We start from the raw sequence: 20741 nt of genomic DNA on the forward strand, positions 1-20741 counted from the left end.
CCCTTGGTATGAGACTTTACCCTAAAAATCTGTTAACACAAGCCAGAAGGGTCCCTCTGCTCAACTCCCAACCCAACACCTCCTTACACTTCAACCATTTTAGGACCCACAAAACTGAACATCTCCAGGACCTCCACTCTTTCCCCAATCTATCTCAGAATAAGAATGATCTTTCCCCCAATGATTATCCTCTCACTCCTGCAGGCCTGCTGCATGTCCTTCACACAGGAGCTGCTCCAAGACTGTCCCAACCTGCTATCATGGGTTTGCCATCATGGGACTTGATAAGTATATGCCACCCCGTGTCCCTAACCTTTATTATACTATCTGTTCTAGTACTTGCTACAGGATTGGCCAGTGCTGCCCCAAAGGAGTGTAACATCATAGGAAGATTTCTCCTGGCACTCCTTTACCTGCTATCAGTAGGATGCTTCTTAGCAATTTTATTTAAATTCTTTTGGCTCTCTAACTCTTCACACCCTTCCTGTGTCTTTCTTCCTATCTCAATGCTCTCCCTTACCTGGAACGTGGAGGTTCAAGATCCACAGGGACAATGCAGTCAACAAATCAGACTGGCCACTGATCAAGTGCAAAGGATGTCCTGGGCACTATGCCAGGCTCACATTTTAGCTCATTGAATGCACACCAGAGACTTAACCCTGTTCTTTCTTTAGTCCCACCTGGCAAATAAGGGAACTGGGGCTCAGCTGTCTGAAGCATGGGGAAGATGGTATAGGATTGTGGGAGGGTTGTGGGCTTCCAAGTCAGCCTGCCCTAGGTTTAGATTTTGTAACTTTTTTTTTTAACGGGGATCGAACCCTGGACCGTGGTGTTAACAGCACCAGCCCGAACCAACTGAGCTAACCGGCCAGGCCTAGTTCCACCATTCTTGCTGTGTGACCCTGTATGAGTGACTTGACCTCTATGGGCCTCAATTTCCCCATCTGTAAAATGGGTGTAGGAACAGTACTTACTCCTAAGGTTGCTGTGAGAACTGGACGGGGACAGGGTGAACTCATCTAGGGAACAAGATGTAAGGGAGCACTGAAAAACGTCAGTCTTTAAGATAACGGATATTCTAATGCGATATTTTTTTAAATCAAAATTAATGCACCCTGAATCCATGATAAACAGTTTCAACATTTTATGTATTTATTTATTTGTGTGTGTTTGTCAATATATTTTTGTGTGTGTGTCTGTGTGACCGGTAAGGGGATAGTAACCCTTGGCTTGGTGTCGTCCGCACCAGCTCAGCCAGTGAGCGCACGGGCCATCCGTATATAGGATCCGAACCTGCGTGGTCGGGCCGGCAGCTGGGGGTGCTGCAGAGCGCCTTTGTGGCGGCTGCCCAGTTGGGGGGCGGGCCCGGTGCGGGCTCCCTGGACAGCTGACAGTCTAGAAAGCAGACAAGACAGGATCAGAGGCTGCTCTGCTCTCCCTGAGCATCACAGAGGCCAACAGCCTCCCCTGTTTTCCTGCATCCCTTTCCCAGGGTGTGTGGTGTGTATGTGCCTGCCTCTACCATCGTCCTTCAATTTGGCTCAGTCCGGATCACTCCATCAATCCATCCCTCTGCAGGGGCATCTGGCAGGACCTGAGATCCCCCAAGGGTAGGAATGTTGGCAGTCGGGCCACCCGCTGACTGCCGGCCAAATCTGATTCTGTGCCCAGTCACGGGTCCCCCGAGGGGCATATACTTGGGCATCGCCTGGCTCTCTCACTCACCTGAGCGGCTCTGCAGGGCTGACTCATTCTTTAGGCACTGTGCCCAGGGCTATCCTTTTAGGAGCCCATCAAATGTTTTAATTTTAATTTCTTTTCAAATTAGACAAAAAAGAACTGGCCAGTTAGCTCATTCAGTTAGAGCGGTGTTATAACACCAAGGCCAAGGGTTTACATACATACATACATACATACATACATACATACATACATACATACATACATACATACATACATACATAAGTAAAAAAATAAATAAAAGTGGAAGAAAAAAATAATCATAAATGGGGGCTGGCCAGTTAGCTCAGTTTGTTAGAGCACGATGTTATAACACCAATGTCATGGGTTTGGATCCTTCTACCGACCAGTGGCCTAAATAATAAATTTATAATACCGAACTCAGCCTAGATTATCTTTGCTTTGATAGCAACGTAGTTGTAAACTACACACACACACACCCGCGCACACACACAAAAGTTGGGAGTCCCTCCCCAGGAAGCCCTCAGCCCCACCTGTCACCCCTGCCCTACGTGGGGAGATTGGGACCTATCAGGCCCCTGCACAAAACCTTTCTGTGGATCCTCAGCACCCTCAGAACAAAAACTTCATCCTCATGATGACAGCCAACAAAGCCCCCATCATGTCCCCACCACTCCCCGCTTTCTCTCCACTCCAGCCTCACCAGCCTCGCTGTTTCTCCGGCACCCAAGCTCATTCCTGCCTCAGAGACCTTGCACTGCTGTTCCTCTGCCTGGAACACTTTTTCCTAGTTCTTATCATAGTCGACGTGTTTGTATCCTTCGTGTCTCAGCTCAACGTCACATCCTTTGCGTGGCCCTCCTTGATGCCCCCAGTAATCACATCAGTGATTAAAAAAATTTTTTTTCTTTAATTTTCCTGGCACTACAGAGAAGCCGTGGCTAATAAGGAGTGAACTGAGGGGTTCAGCAACATGACCATTACTATTAAAAAATTATAGAGAACAAATCTCTAAGAAAAAGTTTTATTTCAGGCTGGCCACTTAGTGCAGTTGCTTTGAGTGTGGTGTTGATAACACTAAGGTCAAAGTTTGGGGTGGGGGTTTCAGATCCCTAAACCAGCCAGCCACTAAAAAAATAAATAAATAAATAAAGTTTATTTTGGGAATAGGGCAGTGAATGCAAATACACGTGCCATAGTAAACTATGCACCTATTCAGAGAGGTAAAGGAAGATAGTTTTAAAGGAAAAATGAGGAGGATTACATAATCGTTTTGCAGATAATTATCCTTGGCTACAAGGATCAATAACAAGGGTGATGTCAGTTTCAGGTTGGACAGTTATTGGGCAGATGTCTTCACAGAATGTAAAAAAATAATCTAAGTGATTCATTTTCAGAAATATCTTAGGGTGTTTTAACTGATTCAGGCCCAGCTCAAAAGTAGTCTGACTCATCTAGCCCATTCCCAGAGGGTCTCTGAACAGACAGAGCTCTCCCTGAGATGGTTACCAGCCCCCATTGTTTTCTTCATTCCCTGGTGTTTCTCCTTTCCTGGTGCTTAAGGAGGCCTTTTTTGTGGGATTGTTCTGAGCCCCCAGACAAAGGAATTCCTTGCAAGGGGGTAACAAATTTAAGCAATCATTCAGGAAGATTGTGCACCCCAGAGTACTCAGCCAATGAGGAAGTGGGGGGAGGGACTTGTGTACTAGGGAATAAATTCTTGTCACAGCCCTTTTCTGGGTGTCTGCCCTTCAGACACCTGAAACTTATAAGGCTGTAATTAAAGTCTCACTTAACTGTACCTTGTGTCTCCATGTCCATCCTTTTGCATTGGACAGTTGAGGGCATTTCTCACACAGAAGTATTTTTTGTTAAGGTTGTGATGTCCTCTGTGCATAGTTGTGGTTTTGCAGAGTCTTTTTGATATTGGACCAGGTTCTTGGGTCTCAATGTTACAGAAAAGAACAAAGCACCCAGAGGCATGACAAGCAAGCAACACTTTATTAAAAGGAGATAACTTATGCACAAAGGAGGAAGCAATAAAGAAGCTGTCTCTCAGAGGAAAATTGGGGAAGGGTTTTTAAAGGCAAGGAGTTCCTGAATTGACATCAGCATCTTGCTTTGATGATTTCTGGTATTTTTACGGTAGTTGTGAGGGAGGTCAGTTCGAGAAGCATTTTGCATGTAGGTCCAAAAAGGGTCTCAAAGTTAATCTGTAACTTAATCTTTATGGAAGAGGAGCAAAAAATGGGTACATAATGATGTTATAAACAAAGTAAGAGTTATATTTTAACAATCGTTGAGGAAGGCATTTTGTAATTCAGTAAATATCTGTTCCTCTCTTATCTCAGTTTATTTTATCAGGGTGGTTACACCCAACTGGTTTCTTTCAATCACTTTTCTCAGGGCCATGGGGAAATTATGTACCCTTGGGGTCTCAAGACTGAGGAGTAGAAAAGCACAACTTGTAAAAAATGTCTTCTTTAGGGAAAATGGAGTTAGTTTGGTTCACAAGTCTAGACACATCCTGTCTCACTTTGTGATAGTTCTTGTTAGCAGGCATAAGTGCATGAGAACCCTTCCTTAATGGCCTTTCCCAGCTCTATTTGCCAGGACGTTTTTGTTTTGTTTTGTTTTGTTTTTAACATAAGCAACTCCATCTTGGTTCTTTTTGTTTTGGCAGCTGGTTACAGAGATCAAACCCTTCAACTTGCCATTTTGATTCTGACAACTTTTACAACAGCTATGACTCTCACATCATAGTCAATAAAAACTAGGTCACAAACAACAGGCTGCAAGTAAGTTTGCCAAGCAAGAGGTAGTTTGTTTAAACTTCAGTCTCACAAAATCAAGTAGATACTTAAAACTTGTTATCGAAAGTTTGGGTTTAGAATTCAAATTTAACCTGGAGAAGAGTAGGCTTTATGAACTCTTAGGTGTTACCTGATAGCAGTTACTACTCTGTTAGCAGGGTTTGAAGATAAGTGTCAGAGATAGAGTGAGCAAGGATGAGGCGAGATAAGTCAGATATGTTCCACTTCATTATTTGTGATGGTTAATTTCAGGTGTCAACTTGACTGGATTGAGGGATCCTAGATGGCTGGTGAAGATTGTTTCTGGGTATGTCTGTGAGGGCGCTGGACTGAGTGGGAAACATCTGCCTCAAGGTAGGTGAGCACCATCCAATTGGCTGGGGGCCCAGATGGAACAAAAAGGCATAAGAACTGTGACTGCTCTCTCTCTCTTCCAGAGTGGAACACCCTTCTCCCTCTACCCTTGAACATCACAACTCCAGGTTCTTTGGCTTTTGGACCAGAAGCCTCCCAAAACTCATGGGCCTTCAACCTCAGACTGGAAGTTACACCATCAGCTTCCTTGGGTCTCAGGCATTCAGACTTGAACTGAGGCACACTACCAGCTTCTCTGGTTCTCCAGCTTATAGATGGCTTATAGTACTTCTCAGCCTCCATAATCATGTGAGCCAGTTCTCCTTCTAAATCTCCTCATCCATCTATCTATCTATCTTCTATCACCTATCTGTTTATCTAAATCCCATTGGTCCTGTTTCTCTGGAAAATCCTGACTAATACACTATTAGTGAGATATTTCCTCTACTGGGGTCCCTTTTAGTATTTGAATATGTCAAGGAAAATGTTGCAAGTAGGCATAGCGATTTTTTTGCTGGAAAGTTGTCTGGGGTGAGAGCTTTGAGAGAGAGCAAGGTGTGTGAAGACTCCTGATTTATTAAAATGATTTTCCTACTCACAGGTAAGTGTAGTCAACTAGTACCTGACGGGAGATGGTGGGAAATGAAGAGACACACTTTATGGGATCAGGAGGACCTTACAGCCTGATGACCTGTAAGGCATCCTAGTTTGTTTTAGTTTCCTTTTTATAAGCCAGTGAAAATAACAAATTGTACTGATTAAATCAGTTATGTCTGGCACAAAGCTATTTATAGAACATCTTCAGCTGCCACAGTACTTGAAGGTTCACAGCTAACTACTTATCAACAAAATAAGAGCATATGCTTTTTCATTTACAAAGCTCTCAGGGTCCCGGGTTCAATCAGAGGTCAGACCTCAAGGGGAGGGAGAAGGGGGAAGCAGGCAAAATGGAAAGCCAGCCTTGCTGGCTTATTCCCTAGAAAAGCAAGGACTTTGTCAGCTTGCTATTTAGTACCTCACAGGTAAGAATCTTTGTGTTAAAAAGAACAGTGCCCTAGTCAACTTCTTGGGCTTCACATTCAGGAAAATGGAGAGCTCTCAATCACTCCTGCATAAATCCTTTGGAAATGCAGACAGTAGAATAGTAGTATTTGTTTTGCTAACATATCGTACTTTAGCTTTCATTGTCACCTCTCACACCCGCAACATTCTCAAACCTTCCCCATGTATAAGACTGCTGCCTCCTGGGTTTGGAGTAAAAAGTCTGTCAAGTGTCCCTGGAATTTTTAGCTCTTATTTCAGCTCTGCCAGGAGCAGAAAGCTGAATTTCTCTGCTAATAATCAAGGGGGTCCCAAATAGCCTGCATATATATTAGAATTACCAGGTAGAGTGGACTGAATTGTGTCCCTCCAAAATTTAATGTATTGGAGGCTTGGTCCCCCCATGAAAGTGTTAAGAGGGTGGGAAGTCCTATTATAGTAATTGAGAGGTGGGGCCTCGAAGAGGTGATTAGATTGTACGACCATGCTGTAGTTAATGGATTAATAATGGTGGTCAGGGGTGTGGTTCTGAGGGCTTTAAAAGAAGAGTACATGAGAAGCACTCTCTCTCTGCTCCACCATTCTCTGCCATGTGAGACACCTGCATTGCTGTAAAGCAAAGGAAGACCCTCATCAGATGTGTTCCCTTCTCTCTGGACTTTGTACTTCACAGCCTCTGAAACTATAAGCAATAAATTTTGTTTTCTTACAAAGTACCCAGTTCCAGGTATTTTATTATAAGCAACAGAAAGGGACTAATACACCAGGTGAGCTTTTTAAAATGTCCAAATGCCCAAGCTGCACACCATGTTTTTGTAAATCTCTCCAGGCAATTCCAATGTCCAAGTTTGAGACCCACTATTCTATATGTAAGCTGGTGCATAGTCTGCTAATATATATTTCAGAAAAGCTCACTAGGTTATTGTTACACAAAGTCAATGAACAGACTTTTCAATAACAATGGCCTAAACAATAATATCTGGCTGCTGAAAGAGACTACTCTAAGGAGGAAGAAAGTGGAGGGAAGGAGCTGAGCAACTGTATACTCTGGCTATACACATGTACACAGGTTTTCTTCAGCAGATAATGAAGGTATTTACAAAACAAAAAAAGCCTGCAAATTTGTGATACGATTCCATAATTGAAAAAAGAATTCATTCTCCTTATTCAAAAAATTTTAAAGGAATTATTCAGGTTTTGAAAAATTTTTTTCTAGTTCAGAAAATCACTTATGCAATTAAGCAACATCCAAAAAGATGGTGAATGAAACATGTTTCCAGCACAGGGATATGGTTAACTTGCAGCTGGTCTGTGGTAGCTCTAATAAACACCTGGAACCACGGTAGTGACTGATGGAGTTTGGATGTATTGTCCTCTGAGAACTCATAGAAATCTGATCCACAGTGTGGCAGTTTGAGTCATGGGGGTGCATCCCCTGTGAATGGATTAGTGCTCTCCCTAGGTGGGGGAGTAATGAGTGAGTTTTCATGCTATTAGTTCCTGTGAGAGCTGGTTGTTTAAAAGACCCAGGCACCTCCTCTCTCTCTCTTGCTTCCTCTCACCATGTGATCTACTTGTACTCCCCGGCTGCCTACCACTTTCCACCATGAGTAGAAGCAGCCTGAGGCCCGTGCTGGATACACTTGTCCCAGAATTGTAAGCAAATAAACCTCTGTTCTTTATAAATTACCCAGTCTCAGATATTGTTATAGCAACACAAAATGGACTGATACAGTGACCCTTGATCAAGATAGGAATAAAATATACTAGCTAGTGATTTTATGACGTGTTGTTTAAATACCAAAACTCACCTCAAGGTGCATATACCAGCTTGTCTACATGTTATTTTTTGAACATAGATAGATGATCTACACCTGTTTACAAAGCCTAGTTTCGATTATGTGACCAGTGGATATAAAAGACCTCTCAGTAAACTTGTGCCTTGGTTCTCCTGAAACTGAGATACCTCACACATATTTGGTGGCTTGTGACCTGGAGACAACTCTCTATATGACTAAAAAAGATCCCTGGAATCTGTATCCATATGTCTCAGAACACTTTGATGTTTACCTATCTTTTGTTATTTCTTTTCTTGTCCGTCCACCCCCCATGCTATATTGTAGCTTTTGTCTTTATTTGGAATGTTATGTAAGTATAACATGTAAAATCTCATGAGCCATTTCAACATCTTATCATGAGTAAGCACTATAATTTCAGTCACCTATTTTTTTTTTTTTTTTTTTTTTTGTGATCGGTAAGGGGATCGTAACCCTTGGCTTGGTGTCGCCTGCACCACACTCAGCCAGTGAGCGCACCGGCCATCCCTATATAGGATCTGAACCTGCAGCCTCAGCGCTCCCAGCACCGCTGTGCTCCCAGCACCACACTATCCCAAGTGAGCCATGGGGTCGGCCCTCAGTCACCTATTTTAATGTAAAACATTGTGCTTGAAAAGGAAGCCTATTTTTGTAAAATTAAAATGATGCTCAATGTATCTCAGAATTTATTCCCCACTTAACAAAAAAAAATAGGTGACTTTCCTCCTTCATTCTAGAAAGGTATTAATAAAAACATCTTTAGGGCTGGCTGGTTAGCTCGGTTGGTTAGAGTGTGGTGTTATAACACCAAGGTCAAGGGTTCAGATCCCTGTACCAGCCAGCTGCCAAAACAAACAAACAAACATCTCTAATGTTTGGCTTCTGTTCTCTCAAAGAGAAGCATATCTTGCATACCTTGTGAGTATGGAGAATATAGAAACCTATTTTATTTGGCCATGGGACCAAGCCACATTATCCAATCAAGCAATAAACACCAGGACTTCAGCTCATATTTAACTTCCATCTATCTGATATCAGGGACTGTCTCTCAAACTACTTAGAATTCAGTTTGGGCATAAAACCTGTGAATAGTCATCTTCCTCAACTCCCAAATATCTGGTTGGCTGAGAAGAAAAAAAATCTTTCATAAAGATGACTACTTCTACTATATCCCATTCAATCTAATATAATCTAAGATAACTTTGGTCATATGATGCACCACAATTTTATGTACTAAATCCTCCATTAAAATATGTCAAGCCATTAATTGTATGCCACATTTTAATTTCAGCATTGGTAATATATGGAAAAAATGTCCACCTTAGAACTGATGAAATAAAGTTTTACTAAAGAGAAGTTCAAAATCTTCTAAACCCATTTACAAATACCAGCAGACAATAGGAGAAAAAAGATAATAGAATATTATATTGAGATTCCTTACCAAAACAATGGGCATTGTGGCTCAATTATAATTTATGTAATTTAAATTGTAATTATTAATTATAATTATTTATAATTATTATGTAGTGTTGTAATGATCTGAAAAGTCAATGCAGATATTCTATGGGAAGATTTTTAATGTACATTTATGCATATGTACTGCATATTCACATTGTGAATATGAACAATTTTTTTATAATAAAAATAGGCACAAAATGCTAACACACTCAGATTTTTTTTTGCTTTGTTTTCTGACAAGTGTATTTATTTCCAAATTCAATAATTTCTATAATGCTGCCTATTATATCACAAGAGCAGAAAAATCACTTCCCCCATAAAATGATATCCATGAAAGCTTGATTTCCCAGATTCATTAAAGTATAGAATTTACTCCTCAGTGTTAATTTTCTGATACTGAATGTAGATGAATTTTGGGCCAATAACATCTCCACAGTCAATTCCTATATAGATGCTCCTTCCTGTTTGTTCTCTCTGGCCTACATTCAATTGACATTTATTGGGAAAGGTATTACTTCCTGACTGGCATTCTACACAGCACTATTCCCTGATGGGAAATGACATGCAAGTTTGAAAAAAAAAGCTCGTCCACATTTGTGGTAGTCTTGAGGTTTCACTGATGTGTAAACTATGGCATAATGAGCTATTCCCTCTCACTGACAACTTTTGGATATCCAGTTCATTCATGATTTCTCTCCTCTATGAGCTTTCTGATGTAGAATGAGGCTGAATTTGTGGGAGAAAGTTTTCCAACACTCACTGAACCCATAAGGTTTCTCACCTGTGTGAGTTCTTTGGTGTATAAGGTGTGACTTTTGGGCAAAAGATTTCTGACACTGCATTCATGAGGCTTCTCTCCTGTATGTGTTTTCTGATGTACAACAAGGCTAAACTTGATGGGAAAGGTTTTCCCGCATTCACTGCATCTGTAGTGTTTCCCTCCTGTATGGATTCTCTGATGAATAATGAGGATAAATTTATGAGAGAAAACCTTCCTACATTCCAGGCATTCATAAGGTTTTTCTCCCAAGTGAATTTTCTGATGGAAAAAGAGATAGGACTTCCAACTAAAGGCTTTGTGGCATTCACTACATTCATAAGGCTTCTCTCCTGTGTGAAACCTCTGATGATTAATCAGGTGTGACGTTTAGGTAAATGCTTTTTTACACTGACTGCACTCATAGGGTTTCTCACCTGTATGAGTTCTTTGGTGTAGGATGAGACTAACCTTGATGGAGAACATTTTTCCACATTCATTGCATCCATAGGGTTTCTCTCCTGTATGAGTTCTCCAGTGGGTATCGAGGAGTGACTTGACACTAAAGCCTTTTCCACATTCATTGCAATGATAAGGTTTCTCTCCTGTGCAAGTTCTTTGATGTCTAATGAGCTCAGATCTCTGGACGAAGGCATTCTCACATTCATTGCACCCATACGGTTTTTCTCCTGTATGAGTTTTTTGATGTAAAATGAGGCTAAACTTAAGAGGGAATGTTTTCCCACATTCATTGCAACCACAGGGTTTCTCTCCCATGTGAACTCTCAGAAGAATGATGAGCTGTGAGTTATTGCTAACGTTTTTGTGACATTCGCTGAAACTGTAGGGTTTCTCTCCTGTATGAGCTCTTTGATGTAAAGTGAGTTTGGACTTATCACCGACGCCTCTCTGACATATAAGATACGCAAAGTGCTTCTCTCCTGTGTGAGTTCTTTGATGTTTACTAAGGCACGACTTATCAGTGAAAGCTTTCACACAAGTATTACACTCAAAAGGCTTCTTCTGTCCTGTATGGATTCTCTGGCTGAAGGCCTTCTGACATCTGCTGCATCCATAGAGTTTCTCTCCTGTGTGTGTTCTTTGATGCTTAATGAGGTCTGACTTCCAGGAAAAGGCTTTCCCACAGCCACTGCAATCATAGTGTTTCTCTCCTGTTTGAGTTTTCCAGTGTTTAATGAACTGTGACTTATTGCTGAAAGCCTTTACACATTTATTATATTCACAGTATTGTTCTCCAGTATGAATTTTCTCATGCTTAGCATTAAAAAAAAAATGGCATATCCATTAAATTCAACTTCATTTCTTGCATAACTTCTATTGTGAATAATATACTTTAGATTAGGTTTCAGGTGTTCCCCAAGTGTGTGAAATGTATGATATCTCTGTGCTAAAGGGCCATCAATATTTGAGTTCAGGTAAGGTACTATTTTTCCAAATGTATTGTATTTGTGATTAGTGTCCATAGTTTCAAGACTGCTTTGGTTTTCTTGGTGCCAGTCTGTATTATCATCTACTTGCCAGGCAACTTCTAGAAAAGAGACCAATGAATCTACTGTGATCATGTAATAGAAGAAGAGGTAGAATCTCATACCAAAGCACAAAGAGAAAAGAGGAGGTGAGCCTGAGCAGAGGACAAAAGTATGAGACATTTATAAGTAAAAGGAGAAAAAAGTGGAAGAAATAACAAGAGGTATGGAAGATATGCAAAATGAGAAGATAGAAAAATTTACAAATGCTTGAGTGTACAAGAAAGCTATGACCAGGATTAGGGGGATGGAGACAAGGAGAAAGTAGGTAAGTGAGGATTCCAGGGAGAAAGAGTAACCAGCAAAGCAAGTTCCAAGATGAACCAGAGACAGATCTGATCAGAGTACACAAAAGTAGGAAATGTATTATATCAAAAGCCAAGCAAAAGAGTTCTAATAAGGAGAGATTAAAAAGTTGAGGCACAATTAATGTAGGTGGGGAGCTCATCTAGCTGTTCTGAGTCACACTCAAAGCTTAAGAACATTTCAGAGGTGCCTCCTTGTTTCTGACCAACTGGGATATTACTTCTATTTCTCTCACAGGGCTGGTTTTTCACTCACCTGAATAAATCTGACTGTGGATTTCTTCCTCTATTATCCCTAGTTTTCCTTGCTCCAACTGGAAGAGTGCAACTGCTTTGGCAACTTGATACCCTATCCAAGAAAAATTATAGAGGACCCATGGACCCAAATACTTGGGCTACGAGGCCTCTGAAAAATGGCAAAGATCACATTTAAGGGGCTGAACAATTTGCATCTTGGCCAAGTAGAGGCCTCTTACTTTGGAGGTAAGAGAAAAACACTCTGTTAGAGGTCAGAAAAGTACTAAGTATCTATGATGTATAAAACTTAAGTCTACACAAAGTAAAGCACTTGTGAGGCCTCACCCTTTTTATCACTGAGACAGGAAAGGCAATTATTGCCTACATTACCCAGGGAAGCTCTGCTTACCCACTAATATTAGGTTGGTATAATTTTCTAACATCACATCTTGGTACAGGTTCTTCTGAAAAGGGTCCTGTAGCTGCCATTCCACCAAGAAGAAGCCCACAGCCACATCCTGAATGACACTGAGCCTTGCAACAGAACATTACTGTGAATGAATCCTACTAAATGATTATCATTGGTTAATATTATGAAGATAAATGAAAATTTCTTATAATTTTCCCATGGTAAGTCATTTGGCTGCCTTCCATGTAAATAAATTTGCATTATATTTTGTAGGAAAAAAAACATTTTTTATTTAAAATATCCTGTCCTTGTGCTTCCGTTCAATCATTCAATGACTCACATGCTCAATCATTCATTCACAAAAGAGAAACTGAACATCCTTATATCCTTTAATCTAGAAACCCTCTACAATCTATGTGTATGCACCTATGTGTCAGATACTACATTAGGCATTCCTTTAAAAATAACTCCTTCTTACCCTGAAGGAGCATTCTAGTTTGCAAAGAAAGAAAAAAAGGTACATGAGAAAGTACAATATAGTTATACAGTACAAATAAGAAGTATAGGCCAAAAGAAAAAAAAAAGTATATGCCATCTGCACACCAATGTGCAAAAGGGTAAGCTTCACAGAGGTAAATCTGGAAATAATTCTTATGAGACCAACTTTATGTTTTCCCATGAGTTGCATGGGGAGAGGTGGCATGCATTCCAGAAAGAAGTAACATGAAAGATGGCACAATGAAACCATGAGCATTCAAAACTGCAAATAGGATGACAAGAGAAGATACGAGGATATGCTAATAAGAAAAGGAGATGAAGAGGCATACTGAGGCCGAACAAGAACGTATAGGTCCTATAGCTATGGGTGGTTCATGAAGGGTTTTACATATGAGGGAGTAACATAATCAACTTTGTGTCTTAGACGTAGCTCACTGTAGAGAAGTGCTGTCCACTGATAATAATTTTTTCTATCTGTGCTGTCCAAAATGGTAATCACTGGGCACCATAGCCATCAAGTGGCAACTGAACCCTTGAAACCATAAATGTATAATAAAGATATATAAAGAGAATGAGCAATGAGATTTGTCCCAGGATTATAAGGTTGGCTTAACTTTTGAAAATCAACATAATTCATCATAGCAGAATGAAGAAAACGTATCATTTCAACAGATACTAAAAATTTTTTGACAAGTTCCAACACCCATCCATGATGAAAAAAAAATCAGAAAACGAGGGGGAAAAACTAGAAAAAAAAGGGAACTTCCTTCAATGAATATTGAAAAATAAGAACTGTGTTGTTTTTCTTAAATATCTGACTTCAAGTCTTACATAAAAGCTATAGTAATCCAGAATGTTTGGAACTTGCCTCAGAGTCAACAAAGAAATAGATCAGTGGAACAGGCCAGGAATAGATCAACATTTATATAATCATTAGATTTTTAGACAAAGGAACCAAAGCAATCCAATGAGGAAAGTCTTCTCAACAAATAATGCTGGGACTACTGGATGCACATGTGGAAGAAAATGAACCTTGACTCCTACATTACAACACATATAAAAAATTAAATTTCAGACAGACCACAGTCCTAACTGTAAAAATTAAAACCATAGAGGTTTTAGAAGAAAACAAAGAAGAACTTATTTATGATTGAAATTATAGGCAAAGATGTCTAAGACAGAATACAGAAAATATATTTGAATTTGGGAGAAAGAAATCAGCCAACAAAGGAAAGAAAATATTATAAATTAAAGTGAGCTAAAGAAATACAAATACCAAATCCAATGTGTATACCTGGATTTGATCCTGGGCCAGAGGGGAAAAAGAGGAGTATAAAGGACATTTGGGGGACAATTGGCAGAATTTGAACAGTCTGTAAATCACATAATAGCCTGGTATCAATAATAAATTGTATCAACTGAATAAATAAATTTCCTGATTTTGATAATGTATTGTGTTTAAATGTCCTTTTTTTTAGGAAACACAGACTATAGTATTTATGGGGAAGGGACATGATGTCTACAATTTACATTCAAATGGGTTCAGAAAAATAGTATATATGTGTGTGAATACATATATTTATTTATGTTATCTATTATAAATTATATCTGCATTTATATATTGATACACATATATAATTTTTCTGAATTCATTTAAGAGTAATATGTGTCCCTTAACAATGGGCATACGTTCTGAGAAATGCGCCATTAGGCAATTTCATCATCATGTGAACATCACAGAGTGTACTTACACAAACCTAGAATGTAGCTACCACACACCTGGGCTATATGGTATAAGCCACTATAATCTTATGGGCCCACTGTTGCACAAGTGGTCTCTCACTGACTGAAACTTTGTTATATGGCACATCAACAGACCGCCTATACGACGGTGGTCCCATAAAATCATAATGGTACTTAAAAATTTCTATTCCCTAGTGACAACTGTCACAACATCATAGCATGATTACTTTTTTCTTTAATTTGGTGTAGCCTAAGTGCACAGTGTTTATAAAGTCTGCAATAAAATACAGTAATGTTCTAGGCCTTCACATGCACTCACCTCTCACTCACTGACTTTCCCAGAGCAATTTCCAGTCCTACAAGGTCCATTCATGGTAAGTGCCTATACTGGTGTGGGAAAAACATACACTGCCTTTCCTCTACACACCTACTCAACAACAATCAACACAGAAGACAAACTTTGACTTCTGTGACCAAATGTGTGGGGATGTCTTCCCACTGGCAAGCAAGCCAGCAATTCTTCAGCAGACACCAACTGGGTGTCCTCCAATTTAACTCTGATGCTACCTACATGGAGATAGCATAAGATCCAACAGGTTGGGAGCTCAGTCACCAAGACTGTCCCCCACTCCAGATGTCAGTTGCAAGCTCAGGCCTCTGGAACTTCTGACCAACCAACTAAACCAGGGTTCCCACAACCCCTTCCTTGGGTTTGGTTAGTTTGCTAAAGCAGCTCACAGAACTCAGGGAAACACATACTTACCTTTACCAGTTTATTACAAAGAATATTTTAAAAGGTACAAGGAAACAGCCAGATGAAGAGATATATAGGGTGAGGTCTGGAAGGGTCCTGAGCACAGGAGCTTCCGTTCCCATGATGTTGGGGTGTGCCACTCTCCCAGCACGTGGATGAGTTCTGCTGTCCAGAAGCTCTCCGAATGTAGGTCTCCTGGGTTTTTATGGAGGTTTCATTACATAGGTACAACTGAAGCATGAACTACCATGAAGAAATGTAATTGGACAAAAAGGGCATGATCTAACACTAACAGACTGGGTGGGGAAACCCAGCAAGGTCTGTTTGTTCAGGCTCTTCTTGACCTATCTGTGCAGCGTTCCTTCTTCCTGCACATGGAGCAGGGCTCCTCTTGAAATGGGAGTCTTAATGACCTACAATCAGCTAAGGTAGGTCAGAGAATTTCCTGCCTCAGGGAGAAAAAGAAGCAGGTGGAAGGAGGCAGGAGAAGGTCAGAAAGTAGCATGAGCCAGGAACTGAGACAAAAACCAATATATAAGTATCATAATGTCACAGTGCCCTATACAGGTGTACCATACTTTAATACCACATTCCTACTATACCTTTTCTATAGATATGTTTAGATACACAAATACTTACCATTGTGTTACAATTGCCTAGAGTACTCAGTACAGTAACATGCTGTATCGGTTTGTAGTCTAGCAGCAATAGACTACACCATACAGCCTAGGTATGTCATGTAGTAGATTATACCATGTAGGTTTGTGTAAGTATACTCTATGATGGCCACATGACAATGAAATCACCTAATGATGCATTTCTCAGAACTCAGAATATATCCCCATAGTTAAGCAATGCATGACCATATTTGGTCTCTGCCCTCAATTCCTGACACAGAGCTCCTAAAATGCTTGTAGACGGTAATGCTAGGAGAATCTTTTGTTCTAATATTTGGTCTTTGGCCCTGGTTTCTGACATAGAGCTCCTAAGTGGCTTGGAATTTCCTGTGTGATAGGAGTCTTCTGTTCTAATGTGGTGACTCTTCGTAGGTTGTTGGATAACCTCAGGATCAGACCTGTTTGCCAGGGAAACCAACCATGTAATTAGAGGGTAGGAACTTTCAGTCCCAACCCTCAACTGCCTAGGGATACAAAATGGACTGGGGGAAAGGGGAAGGGGGAGGGAGGTTGGGGATAATTGGGTGGGGGACACAGGATACAATCCCAATTTGTGGTAATGGGCAATGCTGCCAGTATGGACCTGGCCTTCACACCTTGGGTATAAGGGGTGACAGTCAGCTTCGTATCTCATGAATATTCATAACTAGTAAAAGAAAATCACTTATTACTACTTGTTATTGGGATTATAATTTGTATATGCTGATATGGAAGGACTTCCAAGGTACAGGATTAAGTGAATATAAGTTACAGAAAAGTATATAAACTATAACCTCAACTATACCTACGACAATGTGTACACTTAGCTTCTGTGCCATAAAGGATTAACTCAGCAGGTCTGGACTGCCCAAGCCCTGCACATTCCACAGAAAGGCCAGACTTCAAGAGGACTAGCCATTGGTCTGATTTGGGGAGATAACCTCTGAACCCTTGAAACACCAAGCCTGATTAAAGCATCTTTGTATTTCTGAGCCCTTGGGCCATGCCGTATCAGTCTGACCAGACAGTTTATGCTAATAATGTGTTTTACAGTGAACACCTGTTTTTGTATACCTGAGGCCCTGGGCTATGCTGTATCGTCTGACTTCTGCAGGACTGGAGACTAAGTAAAGGTCAGTCACGTACATGCTGAATGCTTACATTGTCTGACCCCCATACAATCCCTGACACCAAGGCTCAGGTGAACTTCCCTGGTTGACAACACTTTGCATATGTTGCCATACATCATTGCTGGGACAAGTAAGCGCTTTCCATGCAATTCCACGGGGAGAGGACAACTGGAAGCTGGCACTTGGTATCTCCCGGACTCTGCCCTGCCTGCCTTTTACCTCTGCTCATCTTAATCTGTTTCTTTTCACTGTAAAATCAGGAACTGTGAGTACAACAGCTTTTTGAGCCCTGTGAGTCCTCTTAGAGAATCATCAAGCCTGAGGGTGGGCTGGGGACCCCCAACTCAAATTCACACAAACTCATATTTAAATGTCAATGCTGACACTAGAAACCAGGAGAATACATGTAGTGATTTGAGATATTTTTACCTTGAGGACTGTGATATCCTTAAAGATAGACAGAAGGGGGAATTTCAAGTTTTGCTCTATAAACTACTGTATTGTTTGAAATTTTGATACTGAATATTTTAAACTTCACTTCCAAATTATATTAAATTGGAATTTTTTTTAAAAAAAAAGAAAAAATAGGTAAGTATTGACTTTGAACACAGAGCTGACACTACATTTTTGAGTGTGAAAAGATAAATGAAGGGAATCTCCAAGACTTTGCTAGTCAGTGTAACTTGGAGCTGCTTTCTAATCAATGAAAACAGGAGGTAACTACCTTGGCACTGTTGACATTTTAGACTGAATAATTCTTTGTTGTGGGGGCCTGTACTGTGCATTGCAGGATGTTTAACAGTGTCTCTGCCTCTATCCACTAGATCCCATTAGCACCTCTCCTTAGTTATGACAATCAAAAGCATCTCCACTGAGGCCCCGAGCCGGGGATCAGACCCTCTGCCCACAACCAGGCACACTGCCAGCACCACAGGGCCCACCCAGGGTCCTGAGGTTTGAAGCTGGCAGTCACCAGGAACTAGGTAAAAAGCATGCCAAAAACATCACCTCCATGTGGGTGGCTCACCACAGCCACCACAATAATCACAGCTGCTGCGAAAGTGGCTAGATGCCACAACCACCATGCGGATGGTCCGCCAGCCACTGCAGTGCATTGACACAAGGGGAGTCACCAGCAGAGACCAAAGAAAAGAAGAGGATGTCTCTCTCCACAAAGCCCATTCCAGAGAGACAGAAGAAGCATCTGCTCTACAATTATATTGGGGGACCTGAACACACCACTCAGCATTGGACAGATCATCTAGGCAACAAATCAACAGAGTAACCATTACTCTTTCAGAAGGAGAGAAGAAATCTAAGGTTATCAGAGTTGGAGGGGTAGAGAAAGGAGGGTGCGGAGAGATTGGACAAGGGGCATAAAGAATAAGTATGATTTATAACAATACATATGCAAGTAATATTGATTTGATCAACATATGTCAACATTGAACCCCAAAAATATGTATAATCAATTACAATTTGATGAAAAAAAATTTTTTAAAAAGTCTCCAGACATTGCCAAATGTCCTCTGGAGGGCAAAATCACTCCCAAGTGAGAACCATTTATTTAAATAAAAAACAATTTTAAGGGTTATTTGTGGAAAACCATTTGATGGTCATAGAATCCATCCATTCTTCTTGCCAATCTGGGTTTTCATCCCAGGAGATAAAATCAGACCACCAGGAAGCCGTGGATTTGGGCCACTTTCTTTTGGAACCCTGAAGTATTCTGAACACTGAGTTTGGCTTTTCTGTTACTGGCTTATCTGAGGCCTGCTCAGACACCAAAGGAAACTTACCATTTTATTTATTAGCAGTGGTTTGCTATTGAGGGCACTGACCTCTATATGATCTATGTGATGATGCATTACAGAAATTTCTTCTTACTTCAGTGACATAAAATATTCACTTTCCTAGAGGAGCTTTCTCCTCAGGGTAAAGGAAACAATTTTTTGTTATGTCTATGTGGAAAACTGTATTTCCCAAAGATGGCCACAATAGTATCTACCATTCCAAAAAAACCTTCTGCAATGTGACCCTGCAACTCCCGTACCAAAAGATGAAGATTATCCCTCCCCCCTTGGATGTGGCTAGCCTTAGTGATTTGCTTGTAACCAAAAGAATGCAGCAGAAGTGACACTACATAACCTCTGAGGCCAAAGCAGAAGAGGCCATGTAGCATCATCCTGGTTCTCTCAGAATCCATCTGTGAGAAGCTCAAGCCACACGAGGAGGCCAGGCAGAGGTGCTCCAATTAACAGCCTCAGGTGAGCCTAGCTTTTGAGTCATACCAGCCTGGGAAACAGATATGGGAATGAAGAAGCCTTTAGATGATTCCAGCCCCCAACCTTTTGAGTCTTTCCAGCTAAGATTCCAGACATCGTAGTGTGGAGAGAAGCTGTGCAGTGAATAATTAACACAGCAAGTCTGCGTTATCCACACACTGCACATTCCAAAGAAAGATTTAACCCCTGCCTATTCCTAGGATGTAACCTCTAAAGCCTTGGAATATACTGCTTTGTTTACCTGAGAGGCTTGGGCCAAGAGTCTATGCTAACAATGTATGGTGGGGGCCTTGGGCCACACTGTGGCAGCTTGACCTCTGAAGTGGGTACAGACTAAGGTCAGCCACTCATGTGGTCAGCTTTGCCTATGTGACTGAGCCCAAATAAAAATCCTGGACACCCAGGCTAAAGTGAGCTTCCCTGATTGGTAATACTCCATGCATGTTGTCTCACATCATTGCTGGGAGAATTAAACATTGTCCACATGACTCAACTGGGAGAGGACAACTGGAAGTTTTTGCACACTATCTCCTGAACCCTGCCCTATGCACCTTTCTCCATTGCTGATTTTGATCTGTATCTTTTTGATGAATAAACTACATTCATGAGTATAACAGCTTTGCTGAGTTCTGTGAGTCATTCTAGCAAATCACTGAACCTAAGGGTGGTCTTGGGAACCCCAGAACACACAAGCCTTCACCTGGGAGACTTACCTCACTTCTTCCATGAGGACGATAAAAAAAATTTATACCACTAGTTTCTGGGGTAGCTTGTTATACAGCAATAGATAACTAGAACAGGGAGTATTAGAGACAAGTTTGTAGCTCATTTTTATGAACTATTTAGAACCTCATGGACTACAATCTATGTTCTAACTGTAAGCAATTTGTGTAAACCTATCATTTATATATTCCCATTGCAAACTGGCTGTGAAGTTCATCTTTATTCTCAGTATTTCCAAATTCTGACATTTATCTATTCATGCTATATCTTGCATAGAGTAGTCGTCATAAATATTGAACAAACATATTATTCTTTCAGTTACAAGTATTACTAAACCTCCTCAAATCCACTGGAAAACTAAGTGGGAAATAAATATATAAATGAACAACTCACTTGGAACTTGGACATTTTCTAGAGTCCTTAGACACAGCCAGCAACTCTAAGATTTGCTCTTTTGATGCTTCTGGTCTCTTCTTTGAAGTGAGTTTCTGGTTAAGGATGAAGTGCTGATTT

The 20741-nt window shown here is 40.7% G+C and overlaps 1 protein-coding gene across 1 annotated transcript in view; it reads right to left on the minus strand.

Annotated features, from left to right (window-relative positions):
• Window positions 1-20232, minus strand: part of LOC134371887 (zinc finger protein OZF-like) — a 30628-nt gene extending 10396 nt beyond the window's left edge. The window contains exons 1-6 of the mRNA XM_063088799.1: window positions 20219-20232; window positions 12440-12564; window positions 12050-12142; window positions 10413-11113; window positions 9966-10139; window positions 1294-1395 (exon numbers count right to left, since the gene is read on the minus strand). Coding sequence (XP_062944869.1) covers window positions 1294-1395; window positions 9966-10139; window positions 10413-11113; window positions 12050-12142; window positions 12440-12564; window positions 20219-20232 — 1209 coding nt within the window. The remainder of the gene's footprint in view (window positions 1-1293; window positions 1396-9965; window positions 10140-10412; window positions 11114-12049; window positions 12143-12439; window positions 12565-20218) is intronic.
• Between the last annotated feature and the right edge of the window lie 509 nt (window positions 20233-20741).

The sequence above is a fragment of the Cynocephalus volans genome, chromosome 3 (assembly GCF_027409185.1).
Source record: "Cynocephalus volans isolate mCynVol1 chromosome 3, mCynVol1.pri, whole genome shotgun sequence".
Taxonomy (NCBI): Eukaryota; Metazoa; Chordata; class Mammalia; order Dermoptera; family Cynocephalidae; genus Cynocephalus; species Cynocephalus volans.